Source organism: Mustela erminea, chromosome 6, assembly GCF_009829155.1.
Source record: "Mustela erminea isolate mMusErm1 chromosome 6, mMusErm1.Pri, whole genome shotgun sequence".
Taxonomy (NCBI): domain Eukaryota; kingdom Metazoa; phylum Chordata; class Mammalia; order Carnivora; family Mustelidae; genus Mustela; species Mustela erminea.
Genome location: NC_045619.1, coordinates 87,670,910 through 87,697,611, shown reverse-complemented (window position 1 = coordinate 87,697,611; position 26,702 = coordinate 87,670,910). Strand labels below are relative to the sequence as shown.

At 51.3% G+C, this 26,702-nt stretch overlaps 1 protein-coding gene across 1 annotated transcript; it reads left to right on the top strand.

The window, feature by feature from the left end:
* Positions 1-855: 855 nt before the first annotated feature.
* On the top strand, positions 856-10,013 carry KRT71 (keratin 71). Its single transcript, XM_032348304.1, has 9 exons — positions 856-1,355; positions 3,710-3,924; positions 4,611-4,671; positions 5,179-5,274; positions 5,642-5,806; positions 6,013-6,138; positions 7,548-7,768; positions 8,453-8,487; positions 9,264-10,013. The coding sequence occupies exons 1-9, from the start codon at positions 909-911 to the stop codon at positions 9,473-9,475; spliced, it is 1,578 nt and encodes a 525-aa protein (XP_032204195.1). The 5' UTR covers positions 856-908; the 3' UTR covers positions 9,476-10,013.
* The last annotated feature ends 16,689 nt before the right edge of the window (positions 10,014-26,702 follow it).

Below are 26,702 nucleotides of genomic sequence, written 5' to 3'. Positions count from 1 at the left end.
GGTCCAGGATTCTTCCCTCAGAAGTCTTCCCTCGAAGCCTCCAGGCCCTGGTGAGCCTCTCTGCCATCTCCCTGCCTCCTCTGCGCTGACTGCCTGAATTTTCACCCACCTGCAGCAATCCCGGCCTCCTTCGCTCTGTCCAGCATTTGGACCAGACAATGACCGTGACTTGTGCGGCGGCCTCCCTCCTGCCTTGTAGGAGTTGGAGAGAGGTCAAGTGTGGAGATCCCAGTTCTTGGACAACTGATGAAAGCATATGACTCCCCATGGGCTCATGTCCTGTGCCAGGGAGAAGGTCACTCTACTCCGTACCGCTCAGCAGACAAGGCCGCTGTCCTCTGTGGGTTAGGTGAAGGGGGCACCAGTGGGGTGTCTCTCTGGGAGGCCTGAATGAAGGGGGTCTTTCCAGGAAAAAGGAGGATACACCTATGGATGGAGCCCCCAGATACTATAAACAGGAGTCTGCCCTGTCCGAGGGTCTATCCCTTTCTAACTCCCTGAGCCCCCAGGAGGAAGTCCATGACCCAGAGATTAATCAAGATAGGGATGGTGAAGTCCAGTGACATCCCTCTGGAGAGGCTGGGGCCTGGGGCAAATTACCCTATAACAGTAGGTTAATTAGATAAAACCCAAATTACATGAGCAAAGCTTGCAAGCCCAGCAATTTGAAGGTTTCATGTTGTTTCAGAGGTGGGGAGGGCTTGATCTCTAGCTCAGCATAGAGAAAATGACTTCTTGCTCCCAGGCAAGCCAAACCCATGAATTAAGCTCTTGACTGCCCATCCAAAAGCCCCAACGCCAAGCACATATAAGGAAGGGTGCCTGCCGGTCCTCACTGCAACCTGTAGAGCCTGTGTAGGATTTGGTCTTCATCCCTCCTGCATCTGAACCCTATCTCCACCACCAGCATGAGCCGCCAATTCACCTGCAAGTCAGGAGCTGCCACCAAGGGGGGCTTCAGTGGCTGCTCAGCAGTGCTCTCAGGGGGCAGCTCATCCTCCTACCGGGCAGGGGGCAAAGGGCTCAGCGGGGGCTTTGGAAGCCGGAGCCTCTACAGCCTGGGGGGCATCCGGAATATCTCCTTCAACATGGCCAGTGGCAGCGGGAAGAGCGGAGGCTATGGGTTTGGTCGAGGCCGGGCCAGTGGCTTTGCTGGCAGCATGTTTGGCAGTGTGGCCCTGGGGCCCGTGTGTCCATCTGTGTGTCCTCCAGGGGGCATCCATCAGGTCACTGTCAACGAAAGCCTCCTGGCCCCCCTCAACGTGGAGCTGGACCCGGAGATCCAGAAAGTGCGAGCCCAGGAGCGGGAGCAGATCAAGGCTCTGAACAACAAGTTCGCCTCTTTCATTGACAAGGTGGGTCTAACCTTCTCTTCTCAGAGCATGAGCTTCTGTTACAGGAGCAGGGATTCAGGTTAGATATGAGGAGGCACTGAATGTGGATAAAGCAGATGTTTTCTTTCATCGAGGTGACTTATGTATGGTTCCCTGCAGTTGTTCTCAAGAGAACACAGAGGGAGGTCTGTCTCTACTGGCCGAGGCTGATGGGGGTTACTGGCAGGACCTCCGAAGGAAAGATCTCTGTCTCTTACTCGAGGGTTGGCTTGTTGCCATTGCTAAGCCAGGGGTCCGTGCAGGCTGTGTGTGGAAAAAGCAATGAGAGGGGGCACCTGGGTGGCTCAGTGGGTTAAGCCTCTGCCTTCAGCTCAGGTCATGATCTCAGGGTCCTAGGATTGAGCCCCACATTGGGCTCTCTGCTCAGCAGGGAGCCTGCTTCTCCCCTCTCTCTCTGTCTGCCTCTCTGCCTACTTGTGATCTCTCTCTGTCAAATAAATAAACAAAGTCTTTAAAAAAATATTAAAAAAAAAAAAAAAAAAAGCAGAGAGAGGGAATCTGCCCCAGAGTCTTGCTCTCATCCATTATCAGCAGGTCTCATCCACTAGTCATTTGACGGGTCATTGCCAGATGGCTCGGCCATGGGCATTTTTTTCAGTTGGCTAAGGACCCAAGAGAGAAGCAGAGAGTGCAGTGGGGAGGACGCCTCCACAGTACTCTGAAGTCAGACCTGGTTTCCGCTCTGGCCCCATCACTTACCAGCTGGGTCTTGACTAAGCCAGCCACGGAGCAGCTGTGTGGAGAGTTATTTATTCTGTCTGCGCCTCCGTTTCCTTATCTCTGTAATGCAGATAATAGCCTGCTTCTCCGGGGTTTTGTCAGGTTGATAAAAGAAAATGCATGCGAAGATCTTGGCACAGTGCCTCCTCCCACAGACGGAAGTGCTCCGAAGGGATGGTTAGCGTTACTATCATTTTCATCTTCAGAGAGACGGGGGAGGAGGGTTGAGAAGGGGAGGATCCAGGGTCTGGAGGAGGCCTCAAGGCATCATCCAAGCCAGAGATGCCCCTGACTTTTGATAGATGAGAAATTATTACTCTCATTCTATGAGTCAGCAAAAGCATGGAAGGACATGCCTTGCCAGGGTATGGCATCTGGGGCGGGAGCAGGAGGGAGGAAGTTGAGACCCAGTCCTGGGTGCTGGGGGCTATGTTGACTAAATGACAATAAGGCACCAAGGGTGGGTCAATCCAGGACAAAGCCTATGCTTGAAATGGTCATTGGCCATTGGAGCCTCACCATCCCCCTGCCCCAAGCCCCAGCTCTAGACTCCTGCTCTGAGCAGCCCTTGCTCACCTCAGAGGCCAGCACTGTCCCTGTGACTTTATTCCTCAGAAGGAGGACACAACATATTTGTGATCCTGACAGTCCAACGCGTAGCCCAGATGCCAGTTGTGGCGTCCTGGGTGTAGGGTTTACTCTGCGACTAACGCTCAGTCTTAGGGATATATGTGAAAGAGTCAGGACTGATTAAACCAAACCAAGACTGGATGATCTGCAGGGGGCAAGCAGTTTGGCAGCTGTTCCCATCTTAACGCTGAATCCCAGCCAGTTTTTGGAGGTCCTGTGCTTATGATAATAGAGAACACAACCTTATTTAGATAATGGCCATGCTCATGTGGATTAAGTCATATTTTAAAAGTCCTGCCCTGCCACCCAAACTGCACAAGAGAAAAGTATGTAGATCCACTCCCTCTGGTCAGTTTCCTGGCCCAGTGAGGTGACAGTGGCAGGGGGAGCCCTATCTATCCATCCTGCCCCATGTGCCAGGCTTGCTCTGTGGAAGATGGTTCTAAGGGGCTGAACTAGGGCAGAGGGAGGAGGCCATGAGCAATGATGGAGCTGGAGCCTGATGCAGAAATTTAGAACACCCAGAAGCTCTTGGCCCATTGAGCCTCACTGAGTTTGATAGGCTACAAAATGAAGAGCAGATTCCCTTTTGCAGAATGGTCAACTTTTCCAAAGATGGACCCAGCCTGACCCCATGTTGGTAGTTTTTAGGCAATCCCCTATCCTGAGCTGGATTGGCCATAATGGGGTTCTAAGTGACTGGATGCATGAGTTATGCGACACAAGTCTGGGTTTATTTCTGGGCTCCCCCTCTTAACAAACTGGTAGACCTTGGAAAGAGGCTCAACTTCTCTATGGCTCCATTTCCTTCCTATCTAATGAGGTTAACAATTTGCCCACCTTGTGCAGCTGTTGTGAGGGGGTGAAGGAGAAAATGCAGGCAGAGAGCCTTGCACAGAGCCCTGTGAATGACAGGCATGACTATTCCCAAGGGGGCTCAACAGTTTCTGCTCTTTGGATCCCAGGTACGGTTCCTAGAGCAGCAGAACCAGGTGCTGGAGACCAAGTGGGAGCTGCTGCAGCAGCTGGACCTGAACAACTGCAAGAACAACCTGGAGCCCATCCTCGAGGGCTACATCAGCAACCTGCGGAAGCAGCTGGAGACGCTGTCCGGGGACAGGGTGCGTCTGGACTCAGAGCTGAGGAGTGTGCGGGACGTGGTGGAGGACTACAAGAAGAGGTGAGTGGGGAAGGGATCCCCCTGCAGCTGGACAGTTGTCCCTTTCCCTCTGAGCTCCTTCTGCAGGAGTGGCAGCTATCCCCAGCTTAAAGTTTTTGGAGATGAGGGGCTTTGTTCTTCGTCTTACCAGGTAGAATCATTCCAACACAACTCTGGAAACTGCTCTCTGCTCCTCCAGCCTCTGGTCTGGCCCTTGGGACATATGTCCATTGAGCTGAACAGTGGTCAAAGGACCGTATCTGCCTGGATAAGGGAAACCTTGATTAAGCTACTCATAATCTCCTGGAGCTTCTGGGTCCTCACTGGAGGAATGGCTATGAGGAGGAACTAAAGAAACACTCCCATTCACTTGTAAGGCTTCATTCAAATTTTCAAGGAAGAGCTTGCTTCTTGCTTCCTGTAATATTTCCCATAGAACACTTGCTCCACATGCTCTTACCTCAGTTTTGTAGCTGGATCTTCAATAATCACCTTTTTTTCCCCCTCCAGACTTAATTACCATGTCCTCTCCTCCAGGAAGCCTTCTTTGTCTGGTGGCCTCACTAGCCCAGGACTCTGTGGCCCATTAGCATCTGTCCCTCAAATGGCCATACTCCCTCTTAGAATCTTCTTTGAGTGAAAGACGTTCTCAGTGAGAGGGTTCTAAGTGAGACATATTCACTGACAAAGCTCTGGCATTCTTGCAGGTATGAGGAAGAAATCAACAGGCGAACAGCTGCAGAGAATGAGTTTGTGTTGCTCAAGAAGGTGAGAGGCAAGACAGGCCTTGAGTCCAGGGCTGGCCTGGGACCAGGGAGAGCTGAGCTTACCAGTATCCTCTGCCCTCAGTGAAAGAGCTGATTCCAAACTAATGACGTAAAGGCTGAAGAAAAACACAATGTGCTATCCAGAAAGGGAATGAAAAGGCAGAGAGATGATGGCCTTTCTGAGTGTTTCATGTCCACAGTAAAGAACAGCAGAAGATGACACACAGGGGCTCCCCTGTAGCCACAGGGCCCAACTTACACATCAAAGGGATGGCTGACAGCAGCCTGGCTGGGGCTCCCTTCCTTAGAGGGGTACCCCATCCCTGCTGAAGGAGCAGATTCTCAGGATGGGGCAAGGCTGGGCCTTTTGCTCCGTCGTCTCCTCTCCCATGAGCCTCTCAGAGAGAAAAGGGCAACTATTTCAGTGTGCCGGGCACCCAGGCTGGGGTGGGTGTTTCCTTCTCTGCTGTACTGGCAGTGACCGAGGAATGTCGGGGGCATCTTCCAGGATGTGGATGCTGCTTATGCCAATAAGGTTGAGCTTCAGGCCAAAGTGGACTCCATGGACCAGGAGATCAAGTTCTTCAAGTGTCTCTATGAAGCCGTAAGTCTGTGTCTCCACCCCCGCCTCTGCTGGAAGTCAGTGAGTAAAACTCTGTTCTGGGGGCTGAGAGAGGCTCTTTGATCTCAGGGAGACCCCGTGGTTAGCCATTCATCTCCCACTTCAGCCCTGAGAGGCTCCCAGTCTCCACCTTCTGGGTAGAAAGGAAATGGACCATGTCCTGGCTTCATGGTGGCAGGAATCTATCTGCGGCCTGGAGGAAACTCACTTTGCCCAGGAAGCCACAGCTTTGGCCCGGAGCCTCTAAGTTAGCATCATCCAGATTTGCTTATCTTGCTTAAAGGAATGGGTGGGAGGGCTGTTAGCCTCTGAAAGTCAAGACGTGAGACCAGGCTTGTTTCCCATATAGGAGATCGCTCAGATCCAGTCCCACATTAGCGATATGTCCGTCATCCTGTCCATGGACAACAACCGGGACCTGAACTTGGACAGCATCATTGATGAGGTCCGTGCCCAGTATGAGGAGATCGCCCTGAAAAGCAAGGCCGAGGCCGAGGCGCTGTACCAGACCAAGGTGAGCTGGGCTGAAGCAGGACTGGGGAGGGCAACCCCAGCAGGCATGAGGACTGGGCCTGATCATTCTCAAAACAGAGGCCATGTCTAGTTAAGTGTCCAACATGTCCTTTCATGTTGATGTCCATGACATCAGCAATCCCGAGATAGCATGTGGTCCTATGACCATCCAGCATGCTCACCATGCTCTGTGCTTTGGGGTCCCAGTTCCAGGAGCTGCAGCTGGCAGCTGGCCGGCATGGGGATGACCTCAAGAACACCAAGAATGAGATCTCAGAGCTCACCCGGCTCATCCAGAGAATCCGCTCAGAGATTGAGAATGTGAAGAAGCAGGTGAGGGAACTGGTTACCCATGGCCTGGGGCAGGAGAGCATAACTGGAGGGGGAAAGAGTTGGTCAAGAATATCAGCCTCTCAAATCTCTGCCCATGAAAGGAAAGGAACCAATGAGGTCACTGCCTCAAATACTTAGAGCAGACATCCCTGGGGCGTCACATCTCCCACTCTTCCCAAGAACCTCTGCTTTGATGCCCTTCCTACAGGAAGCCGTCTCTCTCATTCCCCAGAATGGGGTAGGACCACACCCCCCTGTGCCTTCTGCCTTAATCGCATGCTATTCTGGCATCTGTGCTTCTCTTGTCCTTGTTACACTTTGGTGATTGCCCCACACCAGCCTGTCCCTTCTTCCATGGAGCTGGAGGAAGGCAGGAAGCTGGCTGTTCCATTCCCCATTGCTTTTCCAGCATCTAGTACAGTGCCAGGACATAGTAGCAGCTTAATAAACATTTGTTAATGAAATGACTGACAAGTGGGCTCAGAGAGTGCCATTCAAGAGCCTTCTGTAACTATTTAACTATCAGTAAGGCCTTGCTCAAACTCTTCCCAGGGCTCTAGGCCACAGTCTTAGCTTGAGTAGATGGGGAGACAGGATGAGGTTATAGAATAACAACAGTGGTGGTTCCTATAATTTTATCACCCAGGAGTGTCTCAAAGATTCTATGAGGCAAGAGCTACCCATTGTTACAAATGAGGAAACCTCAGAGAGGTTAAGTGGGTTACAAGCTGGCGAATGGCAGAGCTGTGATTGGAACCCACTATGACTCCTAGTCCAGTGCTCTTTCCACCTTTCCAGGGGCTTTAACACTTAGTGACTCCATGACGTGGGGCAAGTTAGTTGTCCTCTCTGCACAGGCGAGTTTAAGGACTACATGAGCTAAGACATGCAAAAGGCATGTCGGGGCTGAGGGTAGTGCCAGGCATATGGTAAACACTTGGGAAGTAATAGTTAGTTCTAGGGAACCTCCTTCCCTGTGCCCCTCGTCTGTGGTCCTATGTACCTGGGTGGCCACTCTCATTGTACCCACAACACAACATTCTAAGGATCTCTCATCCCAGACTTGAAACAACTCAACAGCAGAAAGCTCTTCTGTATCCTTGGCACATGGATGGCCAAGTAAATGTCTTCCTCATGAACTGACGTGGTACTGAGCTGGCCACAATCACAGGAGAGCAGGAGGGCAGGGTGCACTATTATTTATCACCACCAATGCCTAAATACAAGCAAGTGGAGATAGAGCTAGGAAGGACTTGCTGGCCCCAGAAGGGGCTCCAGCCTATTAGAGGAGTGGGAGGTGGGAAAGATAGAAGTGGGCATCCCCACCCAGGAGTCTCCAAGCACTAGTGGGGTTTGGATGACTCTAATCACCCCGTCCAGTTTTCCAGCTTCTCTGATTCCCTGTTTAGGCTTCCAACCTGGAGACGGCCATTGCCGATGCCGAACAGAGGGGTGACAATGCCCTGAAGGACGCCCGGGCCAAGTTGGACGAGCTGGAGTCCGCCCTGCACCAGGCCAAGGAGGAGCTGGCCCGGATGCTGCGCGAGTACCAGGAGCTCATGAGCCTGAAGCTGGCCCTGGACATGGAGATCGCCACCTACCGCAAGCTGCTGGAGAGCGAGGAGTGCAGGTGAGGGGCGGTGATCTGGCAGGAAAGGCGGGGGAGTGTGAGGGGCGTTTGAGAAGGACAAAAAAGAATGCTTAACACACTCATCCAGAAAAGATGAGTCCTTGGGAGGAGTGAAGGGGTGGTGATGATGGGAATAATAACAGTAATAAATAATACCTACGCCTGCGTGAGCCCTCACTCATGCCAAGCACTGCGCCTCAGTGATTAGCTCACTCCATCTTACAATTTTCCTGGGTATACCTCGGCATACTACCACCCCCCCAACCCCAACCAAAAAATAAGAAAATAAACCCCACCCCATTACTATGTTAGGCCTTCTTGTTCCATCATCCTTACCTGTCCAGAAATAAGATGAGCTTATCAGACGTGTCCCAGGGCAACCATTCCAGCTTCCCCAATGTTCTCAGCAGCTAAGAAAGCCGGTCCTTGGGAAGTGTGCACGCCAGCCTGCATGTGTACCTTGTGCCGACTGTTTGATTTGGGTTGTTGCCTGCTTACTCCCAAAGATTCAGGGGCTGCAGCCACAGCTCTCTAAGCTCTGCTTTCACCAAAAGCCCAGGAAATTTCCAGAGGTGCCTATTGGGTTCAAAAACCCACAACAGGTCGGTGGGGACTCTAGCTTTGAGGTTAATAGACTGCGGGTTGGATGACTGCTTGCTCTTACTTTATTTCTCTCCCTTACAGGATGTCAGGAGAATTTCCCTCCCCAGTCAGCATCTGTAAGTACTTGTGTGCTGGGCCCTAGAACTATAGAATCTGAAGACAGGAAAGGGTCTTAGTAGCACCCTGTGTGTGTAGCTGAGCAAACTCAGGACCAGAGAGCAAAAACTTTGAGATCACACAGCCACATAGCAGAGGCCTAGCCAGCAGTCAGTTCTCCTGACTCCCAGAGCAGAGTTCTTCCTCCCTATTCCTCTGTCTCCCTGCTCCCAGGGGATGGCCTCTAGGAAAGCTAGAAGAAGAAGTAGAGGATGAGTGTCTGTGAGGTCTGGAGCACCAGGGCCACAAGTTGCAACCAGCCCTGGGCTGGAGAATTAGAGGCGGCTGAGGGAATTGCTGAATGGGGACCTCAGAGCATAAGCTTACAGTGTTGGGCCTCTGTATTTCTCAGCAGGACTAGGAACTTAACCGGAGCTCTAAAAGATGCCATTTATAGGGCAGCTAGTGAGAGGGAAAGAAAGGTTGGAGGGGAAGTTTGGCAAAAAGGCTAATAGAAGACGGGGGTGTGTATCCAGAATAACAGGTGGTTGGATTGGTACCTGGACCAAAATGTTGGGCTTCTGAGAATTAAGAATCATCTAGATTGGGTGTAAGGGGGGCATGGCAAGGGCAGGACATGGGGGAAGCTGTCTTTGGGCTATTTTCCCCAGAGGAGGGGGCGGAGCCGCGGGGCGGGCACCTAACCCATTGTTCCAAGAGATCCTGAGTCCCGGGGGTGCTGGGGCCTCGCCTAGCCCCGCCCCTGAGGGTACCATCCCCCGCTGTCCCTCCGCAGCTATCATCAGCAGCACCAGCGGCAGCGGCGGCTATGGCTTCCGGCCCAGCTCCGTGAGCGGCGGCTACGTGGCCAGTAGCAGCAGCTGCATCTCTGGCGTGTGCAGCGTCCGCGGCGGGGACGTCCGGGGCAGGGGCAGCAGCAGTGACTACAAAGATACCCTGGGGAAGGGCTCCAGCCAGAGCACCTCCTCCAAGAAAGCCAGCAGGTAGAGAGGGCTGCTCCCTGCCCTCCCGCCACCCCTGCATCCGCAGCTGTCTTCCACATGCTCTGTCCCCCAGCCTGCTGTCAGCCCCCTCTCCACCCTGCCCTGCCGTTGTCCCTCTGGCCACCACACTTCTCCCAGCCTGCGTTTTCCTGAGCCTGGACAGGTGTGGATGGCTAAACTTGGTGAAATTCCTCCTGGTACGTGCCTGGCATTCAGCTCCTTGGCTGAGGTCCCCCAGCCAGGGATGGGCTCAGCTCCAGGCTCCCGGCCTTCTGCCTTGGACACAACACCCCGCTCAGTCACTAACTACTCTGTCCGGCTCCGGTGTCTCAGACCCAGGCCCCCCTCTCACATTGGGCCCTCAGTCCCAACAACTGCCTATTTTGGGAGGGCCGAAGGACAAGAGAGGCCAGTCCCCACCACCTGGCCCCATCTCACGGCTCAGGTCTCTCTTGGCTCTCCTGTATCCAGAAACAGAAGAGGCAGCCCCTCCACATCTCCTTTCTTCTTAGAGGTCCTCCCATTGCATCCTCAATAAACAGCACGATCTGACGGCTTGGTCTCTGAGTAGTCAAGGTGTGTACGCGTCTTCAGTCCAGAACCCACAGGAGCAGGCACCACCCAGACACACACACACCGAACACACTGCGGATTGCCTGTGCAATCCGTGTTTCTAGGGGAATTTTCTCCGTAGAGCCGAAAAAACAGAGCATGCACGAAGCGTGGGGCTGAGTTTGGGAGGACGGAGGAAAAAGAGGAGGGAGAGAAAAAAGGAAGAACATGGGAAGGGTGAATGTGTAGCATGGTTTGTGGCTTTCAACAAAAGAAGTACCTGTGTCTACTGGCAGAAATGGTCCTGCTCCTGACAGGGACCCTAGCCTCCATCTAAGAACTGGGTCTTTCCTAGAGGAAAGCTGGGGGTGTGGCAGGCAGGGGTCTGTATTTTTCAACCCTTTCCTTACTGCACAGAGGCCTGGGCTTGTGGGGTGTCACCCAGGAAGGGTGGAGTTGAGGGGGACACCACACACTGGGCCTGCTGGGATGCTAAGATAGGGAACAAGTTCTGAGACCCTGAGGCCAGACGAGGGTGAAGTTAGTCGGGGGTCAGGGCAGCCTGTGAGTGTCAGTCACTGGCCCAGATACCTGTCTGTCCTGGAGTGAGGAGGAATATAAGGAAGACAGACAGACAGATCACCCAGCGACCTTGCATGAGCCAGCAAACCTCAGCCAGGAAGTCCCTGGGGGCCTGAGGAGCTTAAAAAATCAGAGGCACAGGGATTGGAGAAGGGAATGAATAGGTTAGGTTGGCAGACAGAACTTCAGAGTAGTGGCTGGGGTGCAGGCCAAGGTCACAGGACCAGGCTCAACCCCCTGCCACAGGAGGTGGCTATTAACAAGAGCTTCCCACCGTTCTGAACCTGGATGTCAACATCACCGTGTGGGTGGAGGAGGGCCAGGAGTTCAAGACTCAGTGGCAAGTTTGCTTCCCTGGTCAACAAGGCCAAGCCTGTGTGTGTGTGTGTGTGTGTGTGTGTGTGTTTTCAGAACTGGGTAGAGACACTGTCACTCCCTCAGCAAAGGATCCACATAAAACCACTGCCCCTGCTACCTTTGCAACAGTAAGAATTGAGCTGGGATAGCAGAAGGAAGTAGAAAGGCTTAGAAGAAGACTGGCTTCTCAAATGGAGGGATGGAGGCTAATTCTCTAGATGCTACTGTTTTCTCACCCAGATTTGGGGAAGAAGTTAAGAACTCTCTCATATCTCTTTGTGCCCTAGAGCTCACAGGGGTTTTCCAGGTGGGCAGACTTATCCTGGGTTTGGAATTTTTCTTCCTGAACAGTTCACCAAGGTGCTGGAGGCTGAGCGGGGTTTCCTGTGGGAGATCGTGAGAGCCCACAGCAGAGAACCGAGTTCGGAGCTTGGCAGGTGCTAGAGTGAGGGGGCTCAGCTGGCTGTGGGCTCCAGACCAGGCAGGAGCTGATGGATGACTTGGGGGACAAGAGAGGGCTCTGAGGAGAGAGAATAAGGACAAGGACTCGCAGGGACGGTGACCATGAAGTCCCATGAGTCTAAGTGGCCATTTGATCCCAGTTGCCAAGAACCGTGGTGCTTTACACAGGCTCAAAAATAACCTGGGAACTTTGAAAAAAATACAGAGGTCTAAGCCAGTACTCCAGACCAGTGAAGGCGGTCTACTGGAGTAGGGCCTGGGCGCTCATGGGGAACTTTTGAAAGTCAGGGAAGGGATTCTAGCAACATTCAGAGCTGAGAAAATAATCAGCGGAGAAAGAGAACCAAACCCCTAGCAAATGGAGAAAGGTTTTGGAATAATGGAATGGAGATGGGGCCAAGGAATTAAGATGGCGGGACAGGCTCTGAGAGGGACATGGGGTTGTGGCACTGAGAACACTTACGCCTAATAGCCTAGACTTTAGTCAGGTGCAAGGCCATGTGCTGAGGGACAGGGTGAGAGGTGGTACGGGGCGCCAACAGAGGCTGAGGGACAGCTGGTAAGAGCGCTGTGATGGGCCCCACATCCTGTCTCCGGGTCTGAGGCACGAGGCTGCCTTCCTCCCCTCAGAGTGAAGGGACGCTTGTGGAGTGGATGCAGGAAAGAGAGAAAGTGAAGTTTCAATCCCTGCTCTCAGGAACCTTCTGGCCTGTGGACCACTCAGGAAGGATCCAGGTGGAGGAAAAGGTGGTGCCAGTGAATCAAGTCCCCAGCCCACCTTATTTGTCCTTTGTATCCCCTCCCACAAAGCCGTCGACAGGGCCTAAACTGTCCTCATCTTTGTACTCTTATGTCTGGCACACCATTTGCACTGAGCACAAGCTGGTGGACCACACTAGCCCTCTGCACCCCCCATGGGACCCCGGCGCCAGGCCACTGATGGGAGCGGGCCCTGGGGACACTGCCTGGATAGCACCCTGCAACAGGCCAAGCCAGACACAGCATCAGTCCAGCTGGGGGACTGCTGTGGGTCAAGCTGGCACCTTCAGGATGTCTCTGGAGGGCAAGGAGAACAAAAGGGGTCTCACAGGGTTCCTAGGGTGCCTGCCAAGGGGGCTGAGGCCTCCCGCCTTGATCACTACTCACTCCTCTCCATCCGTGAAGCCTCACCCTCCTCGGCCCTTTCCTGTATTTTAGGCCCAGCACACGAGATGGGGGCCCAAGAAATGGGAGACTGATGTTTACGGAGCACCTACCATGGGCTGGAATATCCCTGAGCTGGGCATGTCCCCTGTGTCACCTCTCTGAGGTGGGTGTTATTATTCCTGAGACAGACACCTGCTATAGCCACGGCTGCAGAGCCAGAACATGGAGCCAGAATTCCATGAGGTCTGCCTCTCCAAAGCCCACACTCTTTCCACTTCGCCGCCCTGCCTCCCGGTATGGGAACCACCTGCCTCTGCCCACCCAGCTGCTGTGCATTCCCAGGCTTTCTGATGGCCTGCGGGTTCCCTGCCCATGGTTTGTTGGAACTTCCAACACATTCCATCATCTGAAGCCTGATGGCTCTGTGTCCCGGGCACTGAGCAGTGTTCCTTTTATGCCTACAATTGCCCTATAACCCATCTCAGATTTCCCCACTGTAGGCTGCTCACGGAGGCTGTGGCCCCATTGCCACCTGCCAGTCACAGAAGTGGATCCCCTCTGTGGTGGGGGTTGGGGGTGCTCAAAGCAGTACATAGATCAAGGCCCCCCTTGAAGTGCTGGTATCTTGTGCTAGAGGTGGCCAGGAAAGCTGGGTGGTGTTGGATCCGGAGTAGGAGCAGGAGGGGACAAGAAGGGAGCCTCAAGAAGGTGGTAGAGGTGGCCTGGGACAGACCTAGTGAGTGGGGAGGGGTGTTTTTGAAGGGAATGGGCTGAAGCTGACTGGGGTGGACAATTTATCCTGAGAAGCTGGCTGGGCTCTGGGAACAGAAGTATCAAAACAAAATCCCAGACCAGCAAGAAGAATCTGGAGCAGCACGAAGGAGGTGGCCATGCTCATGGGAGTGGGCTCTTCCGGGTGCTGTCCTTTCTCCAGACAATGGTACGGTGACCAACCCAACCAGCAAAGATAGCCACCACTGCTGGCAGAGACATCTCTGCTTTTCTTGAGCACTCTGAGGAGGCTCTGGAGTCCTCGTGTCTCAAACTTGGCATTAGGAAAATTCTGCTTTGCCTCTGACCACCGTCTTGCAGATACACAGGACCTCGGCTCCCTGGCATGGATGCACTGTCCTGCCCAGCGATAAACACTGTTCCTTGTCTGGCTCCTTCCCCAGCTGCCCTTCTCAGGGCTGGAGATTCCCAGGTCCCACCGCCCACCCTGGCTGGCCTGGTTCTCCTGTGCTCACTCTGTCAGGTGGGGTCTAATCCCAGCACAGCTGGAGGGAGGAAGATTATCTTTCGAACCAAAGTTTCTCCCTTCCTTTGCCCAGGCTATTTCCCGGCCCCCCACACGCTAGACTGGAATACGGTCCGTGTCCTCGTGGGTGCTAGTGGAGCAGGGAAAGAGCCACCCCAAAATGAAGAATGAGCCATGAAACAGGTCATTCAGAAGCACCGATGACCTAAGGATTTTTTCCATTTATAAGAAACAGAAAATGTTTATCCTCTAGGAACTAGCTCTTTTGTTTGTTTGTTTGTTTGAGTGGCTCTTTGATTGTCTTGGAATCTAGCCAAATCAGGAGGGAGGGGCCTCCAGGCTGCCATGGAAAATCCTCAAAAGAAAGACAAGGTGGGTGAATCATGGCTTTCAGGGCAGATAGGAAAAGGACAAGGACAAGGAAGGGAGGGGATAAGGGTAGGTGGTGAGGGGAACCCTGCCGGACGTTCTTCCCCAGACAAACACGTGGAGCAGCAGGGAAAGGGGAAGATTTGAAGAGGGTTGGTGGGGATACTCACTCTCTGAAGCCAGAAAGCCCAGAGTGTTCCCTCTGCACGTCGTCCGTGGCCCGGTCAGCCCAGGCCCCTTACTCTCTCTGAGATGCCCCCTTTCATAGTCCAGGGTAACGGAGGGCGTCTTCCCAGCTCCGTGGGAGGCAGGTTGGGCACTACCCTTTGAGTATACTTCACACTTTGTCAGCAGCAATGGAGCCCCCGGGTAAATGGGCCAGGCTGGAAGAGGGGTGCCATGGAGAGCTCTGAGACCCCTGTGCTCCAGGACCGGAGGGCAGGATGCAGAGAGCCCGCTCTCTGTTAGGATTTCAAATCAGATTCTACGGTGGCCAGCCTTTCATTTTGCCAAAATGGGACATTAAAAAAAAAAAAAAAAAAGCAACAATTACCATCCCCTACTTTCATCATCTCATAAAGGAAAAGGACAATCTAACAGTGGGAAGGACGCCTCTCAGAATGAAGTCCAACCCTGTAAGTCAAGTTAGCCCCACGTGACAACCCGTACTGCCCCTTCTTAACTTTCCTCTGTTTGCACAGGACAAGGGAAAACCCCTTCAAGCTGACATCTCTTTGTGATCTCTGTGTCCTCCTCTCAACAAGGAGGATAAAATCACTCTGTCAACTACACAGTGTTTACAAAATTGTCAGAAGGAACAACGAAAGGAAGCTGGTAGGGACCCAGCATGAGTGTTTGCAGTGATGCGGGTGTGACGCTGCAGAGACGAGGCTGTGAGCGGTTGCTGGGCAGTCACTCTGGTTCCAGGTGCGGAAGGCAGCACCATGCCCTATGGCAAGTTCATTATCCTCTCTCCATCTGTTTCCTCTTCTGCAAAAAGGGGAAGAAGTGTTACCTCCTGGCACCATTGCAACTGAGACATAAAATGCCAGCCCCACAGTAAATCTGAGCTGCTATTATTATTAATTATTATTATTCTCACTACTACTGTTGAGACAGTGGTAACCATCTAGGAAATCTGGGTCATGCTTAGGGCTTCCCTGAAAACTCTGATCCTAATTTGATCTCCCGCCAGCAAGAGTGCCCGTCTCCTCCTGTCTTCATCTTGTACCCCAGGCTCTTGTATTTGAGTCCGTGTTTCTGAACTCTGCCTCCTTTGGGAAACTAACCTCTGATGCCTGCAGATGTGGAAATGAAGCACGGGGAGGGACATTCTGGCCAACCCTGCAAAGGACAGGGCCTGGGGGGTGGGCAGGGGGCAGCCGGAGGTTTGGAGACAACCGTGTGCTGATAAAAGCTTTGTCAGCTCTCTGAAAATTATGTGTATACATGGATATACATACACATGCATATATGTACATATGTACATAAATAGGTACAGATGCTGGTCCTTATTGTCATCCTAATGCTGAAGATGGAAGCAAAGCAAGGAGGATGGATGTTGAAACTTCACTCGCTCCTCAGAGATGGGAGTGATGATGTCAGCGAATCAGGTCATAGTTTTTGGATACTGGAAGATTATTCTGTCAGGGTTTTTTTTTTCTTTCTTTCCTTCTTTCTTTCTTTTTTTTTTTTTTTTTTTTGCTGTTTATCATGTAATGGCTACAGAAATAACACACTTTTAAATTTAGTCTGCACCGCGTCTTCTCTAATAATTAAATCTAGGCCCGGACTGTCCAACCCAAGTGCAATACAAGCCATATATATCATTTAAAATTTTCTAGTAACCCCATTAAAAAAAAAGCTCAAATTTATTTTCATGATATATTATACTTAACACAAATATTATCATTTTGACACGGAATCAATGTCAGAATTGTAAATGAAATATTTTACATTCTTTTCCCAGGCTAAGACTTTCTAATCTGGTGTGTGTATTATGTTAACAATACATCTAAACTGGACTAGCCACATTTCAAGTGTTCAGTGGCCAGGTGGGGCTACTGGCAATTATAGCAGACATTATGGCTTTAGACAATAAACAGAACAATACATCACTTCAAAATACGTTCACATATTGAGTTGTTATGTTGTCCACTCAAAACGGATATAATGTTATGTGTCAGTTAGATCTCAGTTTTTAAAATTATAAAAAAACAATGAATGACGCTTTGATTTGTAGTGTTTGGTGATTCCTTTGTTGTAAATATTCCCATAATGGTGATTTCCATCACCAATATGATGCTGCTGATTACAGAGTGTACATCGTTGCATAGCATTTCCACCATACTGATTCAAGAGATGTAAGTCATCTCAAGAGCTTAGATAATAGTAACTTAACTAAGAAGTTATGAGTTTTAAATGTTTCTTAACTTTGTTTTTAGTTTAATTTATCTAATTGTAAGTTTAGATAATTTAAGTCAAATTATGGCTCTGTATAATAAGCAGCCCACAAATTCTTAAAAATCTACAGTTGGCTGTCGTCAGCCCACTGAACTTGCCCCAGCACAACACTGGCGAGAGATAAGAAAAAAGAAGGGCTTCAAAGGGGCCAATGGGTTTTGGCAGAAATGAAAATAAGATTTCTCTTTGTTGAACTAAACAGGCATTTATTGAGAGTGGTGGTTAATTTTATGTGTCAGCTCAACTGGGCTACCAGACATTTGGTCAAACATTATTCCAGGTGTGTCTGTGATGGTGTTTCTAGATGAAGAGAACATTTGAATCTGTAGACTGGGTAAAGTAGATGATCCTCCCGAACGGCGTGAGCCTCATCAAATCCACTGAGTACCCGAATAGAACAAAAATGCTGAGTTAGAAGAAACTTTGCTGGCTTGACTATTTGAGCTGGGACATCGGCTTGTCCCTCAGACTAGAATTTGTACATCAGCTCTCCTGGTTCTCAGACCTTCGAACACCCACTGGAACAACACCACTAGCTCGCCTGGGTCTCTAGCTTACTGACTACAGATCTTGGAACTTCTCAGCCTTCCCAGTCATGTGAGCCAATTCCCTATAATGAATGTCTGTATCTATCTATCTTTCTATCTATCTATCTATCTATCTATCTATCTATCCACCCATCCATTCATCCGTCTGTCTATCTATCTGCCTATATCTTTTTAGTTTCTGTTTATTTCTGACAAAAACATTGAGGTTCCTTCTGGCATAGGGATTGTGTAAGAGGGCTGGTGTAGGGAAGGGAGGGTGGGAATATGATTCTGGCCCTCAGAGGTCTTAAGATCTAAGGGAGGCACAGATGGTTGCAGAAACCATACCTTGTGCAAGCTCTAATGGTGACCCGAAGGGCTGTGGACCCCAGAGGTGAAGAGGTAAAAGGACGCCTGGCTCTGTCTTCAGGTCATTGCCTTGCTTTGTCCTCAGCTTCCTCTGTGTTGAATGAGAAGTTTCTCTTCCAGCTGCTGAGATGTCTTCTCAGATAACAAGAGCAGTGGTGGCTTCCTAGATGATGTCACACTTTAGGGGCAGGAATGGGAAGGACACTTTGCTCAGGAGATGATTACCTTGGTGTGACTGCAGAATAAAGGGGAAGGAAGAGCAAAGAGGGCATGCGCCAGAGTTTTAGAGTTGGTTTAGAGTTTTTGTTCTTAGATTTTATTTAGAGATCTAGTAGATGAGGAGCATGAGGATTAGAGACGTCAAAGAACTTGCCCTTGGTCACACAGCTAGTAGCTGGAAAAATCAGGTCCCCTTGACTTGATATAGATAAGTATGTTTTTTAATTTATGCATTCATGCCCAAACTCACACAGTCATGTAATTATCCCGGTTAGCAACTTATTTCCAGATGCATTGATGGGGTTGGGGGTGGGGGGTGGTCCAGGTCTCTCAGAAAGGCAACTTCAGAAAATGGCAGGGAGAATGGGAAGAATACTATGAAATTCCTGAGGAAAAAACATGAGAACAGCTGATTAAATAAGTAGCTTTCATTATTCTCTGAGAAAGGGTCTGTATATTTGGACACCTTGGCCTTGCATCTGTTCTCACAAGGGGAGACCTCAGTAGCGTCTTCTTGGCATCCCCATCCTTGCCTCACAGAGCTGAAGTACCAAGGAGACTCACTGTCGGACCTCTTGAGAGCCCCAAGCACCCCAGATAGCCCCAACCCTCCTACACACTGAACAGGAGCGTATAGGAGTTGTTCTTAATCCAGGCTTTGGGTCTGCAACAGACAAGCCAGCAGGTCAGGCTCAAATGGACTCTTCTTAGACTCCTCAGAGCTCCAAGTCTGAGTATGGCAGCACAGAGAGGGCCCCCAACTCCCCTCCTATAGCCTGCCCTTGTCTTTCTACCCTTGGCTCTGTCCTCACTGTAAGGACCTCATGCAAACACTAGCCTTCAATTCCAAGCTCCAACCACAGCTGCAGACAGACCAGAGAAGAGCCCACCAGCAAAGCAGTCTGATGGACCTGGGGAAGAGGCCTGTATAAGTCTGGGTGTGGGCTGGGGGTAGTGGGCAGGGAATTCTGGGGTTTGGATTGCCTAATAGAGGAGAGTGGCTGCAGATGAGCTTGTCTCAGTGACCCTACAGACTCCTAGCTCTGTGGGGAGAGGACAGCTGGGAGGGACCAAAACAGGGCCTGCTAAAGAAGGGTCCAGAGCAGGGGCCCCTGTGACCTAGTATAAGGACCCACACTAAAAAACCTTAGGGACAAAGAGACTATGAAATGCACTTGGGGCATGAACCAGAAGTGGCCCCCACACTCTCCTACCTGGATGATGCATGTGTGCTAGAGATTGGGCAGAGGGAATTTCTGTTTCCCTCTTGTTTCTGCCCCAGGCCTTAGTTCTGTCTTCAGAAGCCAGGTCTGAGACACTGGTATTGGGAGAGGTGTACTATGAAGCTGGGGACTCTGGGACCAAAGATACGGGTGTGAGAGAGCAAATGGTGAGGCTGGAGCCAGTCCTGCAAACTGGGCAGGACTGCCAGATATGCTCAAGGACATGCAAGGGCCCGAGTGCCACACGGTCAAGGTCATCTTTAGGGGATGGCCAATGTGGCCATGGTAATGTCCCCTGGTGGTGCGGGAGGGGGCAAATGCTTCCAAAGGAGAAGCTTTTTAGGAATTTCTCTTGGGTCCTGCTTGGGGTCAGTGACAGTGGCTCTCGGTATCTCTAGGTAGACACCACCTATCCCAGGTGGGTAGGGCCAGGTGCCAAAGCCGTCCTCTCTCCCCAAAACACACCAGGGCTGAATCGGCCACAGCCCCAGTTGTTTTGACTGCCCTGTCAGAAGCTGCTGCTTGCTACATTCACCTTCTCGCCCTCTAAGGACTGTAATTTGGCGCTTTCTAAGTGCTCGTTTGTGGTTTCCAGACACTCGATGGTATAATTACAGAAATGGACTTGCCACCTCCCTGACTCTGGGTCAGGTGTACCTGTTGGCCCAAGGTTTGCAGCTGAACATTCTGAGGACAGAAAGCAGCCCAGGTATTGCCCCCTGCCCCTGCCCTAAGTGCCACAGAAGGGTCTCCTCCTCACCTGGTGGGAGAGGAGGCCTGAGAACAGAGAGCAAGACCTGGACTTGTGGTGGAGAATAGATGCAGGGAGCCAGGAAATAGAGTGGATGGTCTAGTCCTATTTTGGAGAACCCCAGGAGGAACCTGGAGGCACGTTAGCAAGGAGTCTGGGGCAGAGGCCTGAGGATGGGGCTGAGATAAGCAGGAGGGACCCTGGAACCCAGCTCCCTCCCTGCATACAGGTGAAAGGCTGCTTCCCAAAGCACAAATGCCAGCTTGTGCTGGCACACGAAATCAGCCCAGGCTCTGCCATCGCCTGTTTTATAGTCCTGACGTTATTTTGAGGTGTATTAGGAAAGATGTCATTCAATAGTTTAAAATTTTTTTTATAAATTAATTTATTTATTTTCAGAAAACAGTATTCATTATTTTTTCACCACACCCAGTGCTCCATGCAATCCGTGCTCTCCGTAATGCCCACCACCATGTACCCCAACCTCCCCCCCCCCCGCCACTTCAAACCCCTCAGATTGTTTTTCGGAATGGAGTGGGGAGAAATTGGAAGGGGAGGTGAACCAATAGTTTAAAAATTTGCCTTAAAAGTAAATATATTGGGTAAACTTGCAGGCTCATCTAAAGCAAAAATATTTAAGAAAATGACAGTCCAAGTGGTTTGTAGATACGGGCAAAATCCCACGTGGCACCTGAATGGCTGTAGATGGGGAAATATTGGAGGAGACATGTACATGTTAGAGAGGGGCAAACAGGCACAGTCGGCAGAGGCCAGCTATCCCAGCACAGCTCTGGGTTGGCGGCCAGGGTGGGGCCAGCTCCTGAGGGCTGTGAGAAGCTCAGGGCTGGGCAAGCTGCCACGGTGTAGACAGCTTGGGATAGAACCACATTTTTCTCCTCGGGAGTAAGTGTCCTCCAAGTCAGAGAGGGGATAGAGACTCAGAAATGTCCCCAAATACGGAAACATTTGGCAAAGGGAAAGAGAAATTTGAGCCTCCTCTGTATCTCTCTATTGAGCAGAACCACAACCAAGAAGTATATGTTGGGGGGAGGTGACTTCAACATGCAGTGAGGAAGGACTTTCTTCTAAAGGGAACTGTCTGAAAATGGGCCCTGGGCCAGGGGAGAGTGGTCCTCTCACTGGCTTCCAGTAGGGTTGGGGAAGGGCATCTCCTCCCCTCGGGTTCCTCCTAGCAAGTCCAGTGTGACTCTCCAATGAGGCAAAGTGGGAGGGACACGACCACCACGCTCTCAGTGGCAGCTGAGAAGAGGCTCATGGCCAGTTGAGTCCAACTTTGGTTGTTGGGAATGGAATGAATGAGAACAGGGAGAGTGAGACTCTGTGGAACCTGACAGAATGTGCTCCTTGCCTCAGCTCTCAGGAGATGTTTGGATGGAGGCCCTGCCTCAGACATCTTGAGATTCTGGTCCACGGAAAACAACCACAGCCTGGAGCTGAGCGTGTCAGAATGAAGAACGTGGCCAACCTGCTGCCCAGCCTGAGGCCCAGCTTGAAACCCCGTACAACACTGAGGCAGGTAATTGTCGGTGCTGGAGGCCTTTGGAGGTGTCTGCCCAACTGACTCATGAGGTGGGGCCCAATTTGGCAATCTGAACCCTGTGTTTGGGTGTTAGGACAGCAATGCTGCCTGGGTTTCCTCAGGGAGCAAAACTAAGACATCACTTACTCTACTCTTTCCACTTCCATCTGGGTCTATCCTTCACCAGTGGAAGAGCCATGAGCCAGCCGTGCTCATTTCCCTGGAGGAATGTGGAGAGGACCAGGATATGGGAGTTCTCATGAGGGTGCAAGGTGACAGGGAGGGCAGAATTCGCAAGGAATCCAGAGCTATTTTCATATTAGGCATGCCCCATTCTTCTCAAGGAGTAGAACTTCAGTCAAGATCCCAATACAGGGGCGCCTGGGTGGCTCGGTGGGTTAAAGCCTCTGCCTTCGGCTCGGGTCATGGTCCCGGGGTCCTGGGATCGAGCCCTGCATCGGGGGTCTCTGCTCAGCGGGGAGCCTGCTTTCTCCTCTTTCTCTGCCTGCCTCTCTGCCTACTTGTGATCTCTCTCTCTCTCTTTCTGTCAAATAAATAAATAAAATCTTTAAAAAAAAATCCCAAAACAAAGAAAAGGCAGTCTCTGTTTTGGACAACCAAGAAAACTAGGGCTTTGGGAGGATGAACAGAGCCCATTCTGTTTGGGGTAAGCCCTCTGGGGATGTCTGGGAAAGGGTGGGGCCATTTCCACTGCCTCCTTCACAAGGAACTGGACCACTGGGAAATGTCAGTGTTTGTTATGAGGCCAAAGTCCTCAGGGAGATACCAGCTGTGGTGTCATTTTCCAGGAAAGATACATTCTTCACCAACTGTCTGAGACTTCCCTACAAATTGGCCTCTTGCCTTTCTTGGTCACACCAGCATGAAGACTTATAGCTAGTGACAGGGGGAGAACCCAAGGTGGACAAAAACAGGAATGAGCAAAGTCAAGTGACCAGGAAATGAGGCCACTGAGCTGTCAAGACCATTCCCCTCAAGACAACCAGGATGAAGCCTGGCAAAGTGGAGTGATCTTTACCAAGCAGCCTGGGCCCCACCCAAGAGGCCAGGCTGCAGGATGGATCAGATGTGAACTTGAAGGCTCAAGCTATCAAATAGTAACCAAAGGATGGGTCTAATTCCAGTCCAGGTTCTTCCTATCCTCCACCAACAAGTGAGCACCTGTGACTGTCAGTTTGTGCCAGGCATTGCTCCTGCTGCACCTTGGGGCAAGGCAATGTGGAGGGGTCAAAAGGGAAAGGTCAGTACTGAGGAAGATGGATTCAGGGACCCATCTGGAGTGACCTCTCCAACTGAAATCAGTGAACAAAAACTCAGAGTGTATATAGTCCCTGGGTCAGAAAAACATGTATCTGGCAGAGGAACTACAGGGGATGGTGCTGTTCTATGGACCTACTCCGGTGCCTGGTGGCACAACATGGGAAATGGGCAAGTAAATGAGACCTAAGGTGGTCGTCTGCTGTGAGCAGCTTTTGCAAGAAGGCTGTGAGAAGAGGAACTGGAAGGGAGGTGGGGCAGGACTGGGTGGAAAAGGCAGGGGTGAGGTCTTGAGATTGGGAGAGGGTTAACTGGGTGTGGTGTGGGGGATAAAGAGTAGGTTCTTTGACCAAAGCAGAATCCGGATAGAGACAGTGTATTTGTATCCTACTGTTGCAGTAACAATCAGAAACTCAGTGATGGAAACAACATAAACTTATTATCTCATAGCTGCAGAAGTCAGAGTCAGAAAGGGCTATCTGCTGGGCTAAAAGCAAGGTGTGGGCAGGGCTGTGTTTCTTCTGGAGGCTCTAGGGGAGAATTCATTTTCTTGCCTTTTGCAGCTTCTAGAGGTCACCCACCTGCCTTGGCTCACAGGTCCCTTTGTCCCTTCTTCAACGATGGCCATAGTGGTCTTCTGGTTTGACGTCACTCTGACCTCCCCTCTGTCTCCTTCCTCCACATTTAAGGACCCTTGGGATTATGTTGGATCCACCTAGATAATCTAGGGTAACTATCCTAATTTTAAGGGTAGCTGATTAACAACCTTAATTTTTTCTGCAGCCTTAATTTCCCTTTGCCAGGTAACATATCATTGTCCAGGTTGTGGGCATTAGGGCATGGACCTGTGCCTATACCAGATGGTAGTAGGGATGGTGAGGAAGGGGTATCCAGAGCAATGAGGAGGTGAGTATAAGGCCAGTAGGAAGCTACTGTGCGTTCTCGAGCAAAGGAAGGCCATGCTTTACCAAGTGACCGGGGGATAACTTCAATTCTCAGGGTTAATGTGAGATCATTTTCCAGACTCAGAACAATGAAGCCATGTTATGTCTGAGGTCTTGCAGACCATAACACGTTATTGTTCTCTGCTGAGGGCAATGTGCCAACCTGCAGGAGGCCATGGCTGTTGCCAGAGTGAGGGGCCCCAGCCCTCGGGGATGCCTAGGTCAGCTGGGAGCTAGGGACTGCCTGAGAGGCTGGGTAGAAGGCTGGGAAATATTGATTGCCACCAAGTGTCTCCTTGGTCCTGAATGGTGAGACTGCCCTTTCCGAGGAGGTCTAGAGGGTGAGGAGGTCGATGGGTGGGACAGGCCCTAGAGGCAGACTCAAACCGGTTGGGGCTCCTGGGCCACTGAGGAGGGAAGTAAGGCATGGTGGGGGTGGGGGGGGGTCACTGTGAATGAAGCTTTTGTTCACTCCTTAACACATACTCTGTCTGGGAAGGCATATGGGTAAATGGAGAACCAGGCCTCATAGATCCAGGGAGTCAGGAAGTCTCACCTTGCGGGGGCATCATGGTGTTGGTGGTCCTAAGGGTGCCTCCAGAATTTCTGCATGAGCAGGGCTTGGGGCTTAAGAACTGTGATCTGATTGGAAAGGGGCGATGGGACGACAGGGCTGGCTCAGAGCTGGTGGGCAGAGCAGTAAACCATTTTCGTTAAGGTGGTATGGTGATTTGAGGAGGCGTTGGTGTGTGGTCAAGTGGGCTGCTAATGGAGTTTACGGCTGTGCTGGGCTCCTTGGGGTCCTCTGGGTATCACCACTTGGATGCTGGTTGAGAACATAGGCATTAGGAACAGCCAGACCTGAGGTCAAATCTCAAGTTTGCCACTTACTAGCTGATGACCTTACAGAAGACACAATTCCTTTCTGAGGTTCAGAAAACAGGGATAATAATGGCTTTACTGCCTATGGTAATGTGAGCAGTAAATAAGACAAGGTATGTTCAATCTTAGCACAATTTCAGGCACACAGTGAGGCTTCAATAGCCATTTATTTCAAAGAAGAGTGAGAGGAAATCAGGTCCAATGTCACTAAAAGAAATGAGGCTACATCTGAATAAGATAGGGTTCATTTATTTTCTGAGTAGTGTGGCCTAACTCAAGGAGTTAGTCTAATCCCTATGAGGTCACTTGGTAGCCCATCCACCCCCAAGAATCAAAAATGCCAAATAACCCTCAGGCTGGGTCACCCCTTCTTATCCACTTGTCTTATCCTCTTTTCAACAAGAGTAAAGTTCTGGGGGACACTATCCGGGTGTCTTGGCTTAGAGAGTTTCAAGGATGGGAAAGAGGAGCAATAGAGGGAAAGGCTGGAGGTCAAACCAAGACACTCGGTCACACATGTGGTCTTGGGAAAAGTGGTGTTCAGACACCTCTTGGCCATCCGGAATAGACAGCTACAGAGGCATCTGGGCCTTTGCCGTGCATCTGGTGCCAGGGATGTAGGGAGAGGAGTGGTAGTAGGTGATCCCCAAGCTTCCATCCCAGGGACACTGTATAGGATGACCCCAGTCCTCTGGAGTCTTGCCCCAGAGTCCTAGCTGCCCTACCCCAGGTCCTAGCAGTCCCAAGAGGGAAGAGTTCTCCCCAAGGACCACCCCTCTATCCCCACTCAAGGATGGACACTCCTCCTCACCAGGGCTGCTGCAAGATGCTGACACACACTCACGGCTGAGTGGCATCTGAGGCCCTCTGTGTTTGCTGCCCTCACAGGCTGCCCGGAGACCAGAGACGCTGCCGAGGTCCTCATCAGGTCAAGTCAGGGTCACCGACCAACAACCTGAGCATCAACAATGGTGAAGACAAGGGCTTTTGGTGTCACACTTGCCCATGTTCATGTCTAGGCTCTGGCACTTACCAGCTACTTATGTTCTCTGGGCCTCAATTTCCTCATTTGTAAAATAAGGATAATAACTGGCTCACCTCATGATGTTGTAAAGATTAAATGAGTTACACTATCCAGACCCGGGCCTGGCCCTCAGCCGGTGCTAAGTGTGCCTATGGTTACTGTCTTCTGTCATACCACAGAACACATCCTGAGCATGATCCATCCCATGTTCTGAGTGGTTTGGGATCATGGACAAGTCCAGGGTCAGAAAGGCACCCCAACTAGCCATTGTCAGGCACCCATTTGGAACAGACTGCCTGAGAAGCCTCTGGGTCTCTGTCTCATGTTTTGTGGCAGAGAAGCCAAGACAGAGGAAGAGTCAGAGAGAGACACAGAAAGACAGAGACAGATGGAGAGACAGAGGCAACACTCAGGGTAACTGCCCCTCTTAGCATGAAAGGCAGGGAGAGGGTGGGCCCAGGGGTAGGGGTGTGAATGGATCCACCTGGCTGGCTGGACGGCCATGGGAATCCAGGGATTGGGTGGGATGAGGGACAACAGGAGCCCTTGAAAATGACTCCAGAGGATATGGATTTGAGTAGACAGCTAGCTGAGTACACAATGTGGTCTGGATATAGGTGAACAGTGTGTGATTCTCACTTCTTCCATCAGTGGGAGGAGGGATGGGAGAAGGGCAGGAGCAAAGGGGTTTCCAGTACCTATTCCTCATCATCTCTGGCACCAGCCCCTGGAGGGACCAGGCCTGGCAGGGGCAGATGATTTCAGGGAAAAGGGCCTTGGTGCTGACATTGGCTCAGAGGCCAGTCTCCACCCAGCCCTTGCACGACTGAACACAGGCAGCAGATAGGGGTCACCATCCTGGGCCTGGCAAGGAGATCGGGGGACCCAATCCTGTCCTCAGACCTTGTGTCTACCCCACAGGCCGTCCTGTTCACTGTTGCACTCCCACGGTGGCGGCTCACTGCATGGAACCCCTGCAACAGCTCAAAACACTTGTGTTAAATGAAGAAATGATGAAATAATTGGTACAAGTGTTTTTGCAGTTGCCTTGGACATTGTGTCTCTCTTGGAAAAGGCTGACCCGTTTCCATGGGTCCTTGACAGTGTTTGTCAGTCCCAGTGGACAGTGAGCAAAGCCAGCAGTTTATGCCTATACGGTGTTAGGACAGGATCTGGGAGCGCGCGCGGAGGGTGCAGCTGGGCTCAGAAGGTGTTGGTATGCCTCCAGGACTGTCCCAACGCCCAGTGTATTTCCTGAGCCAGCCCCGGGTCTTCTCTCTGCCCC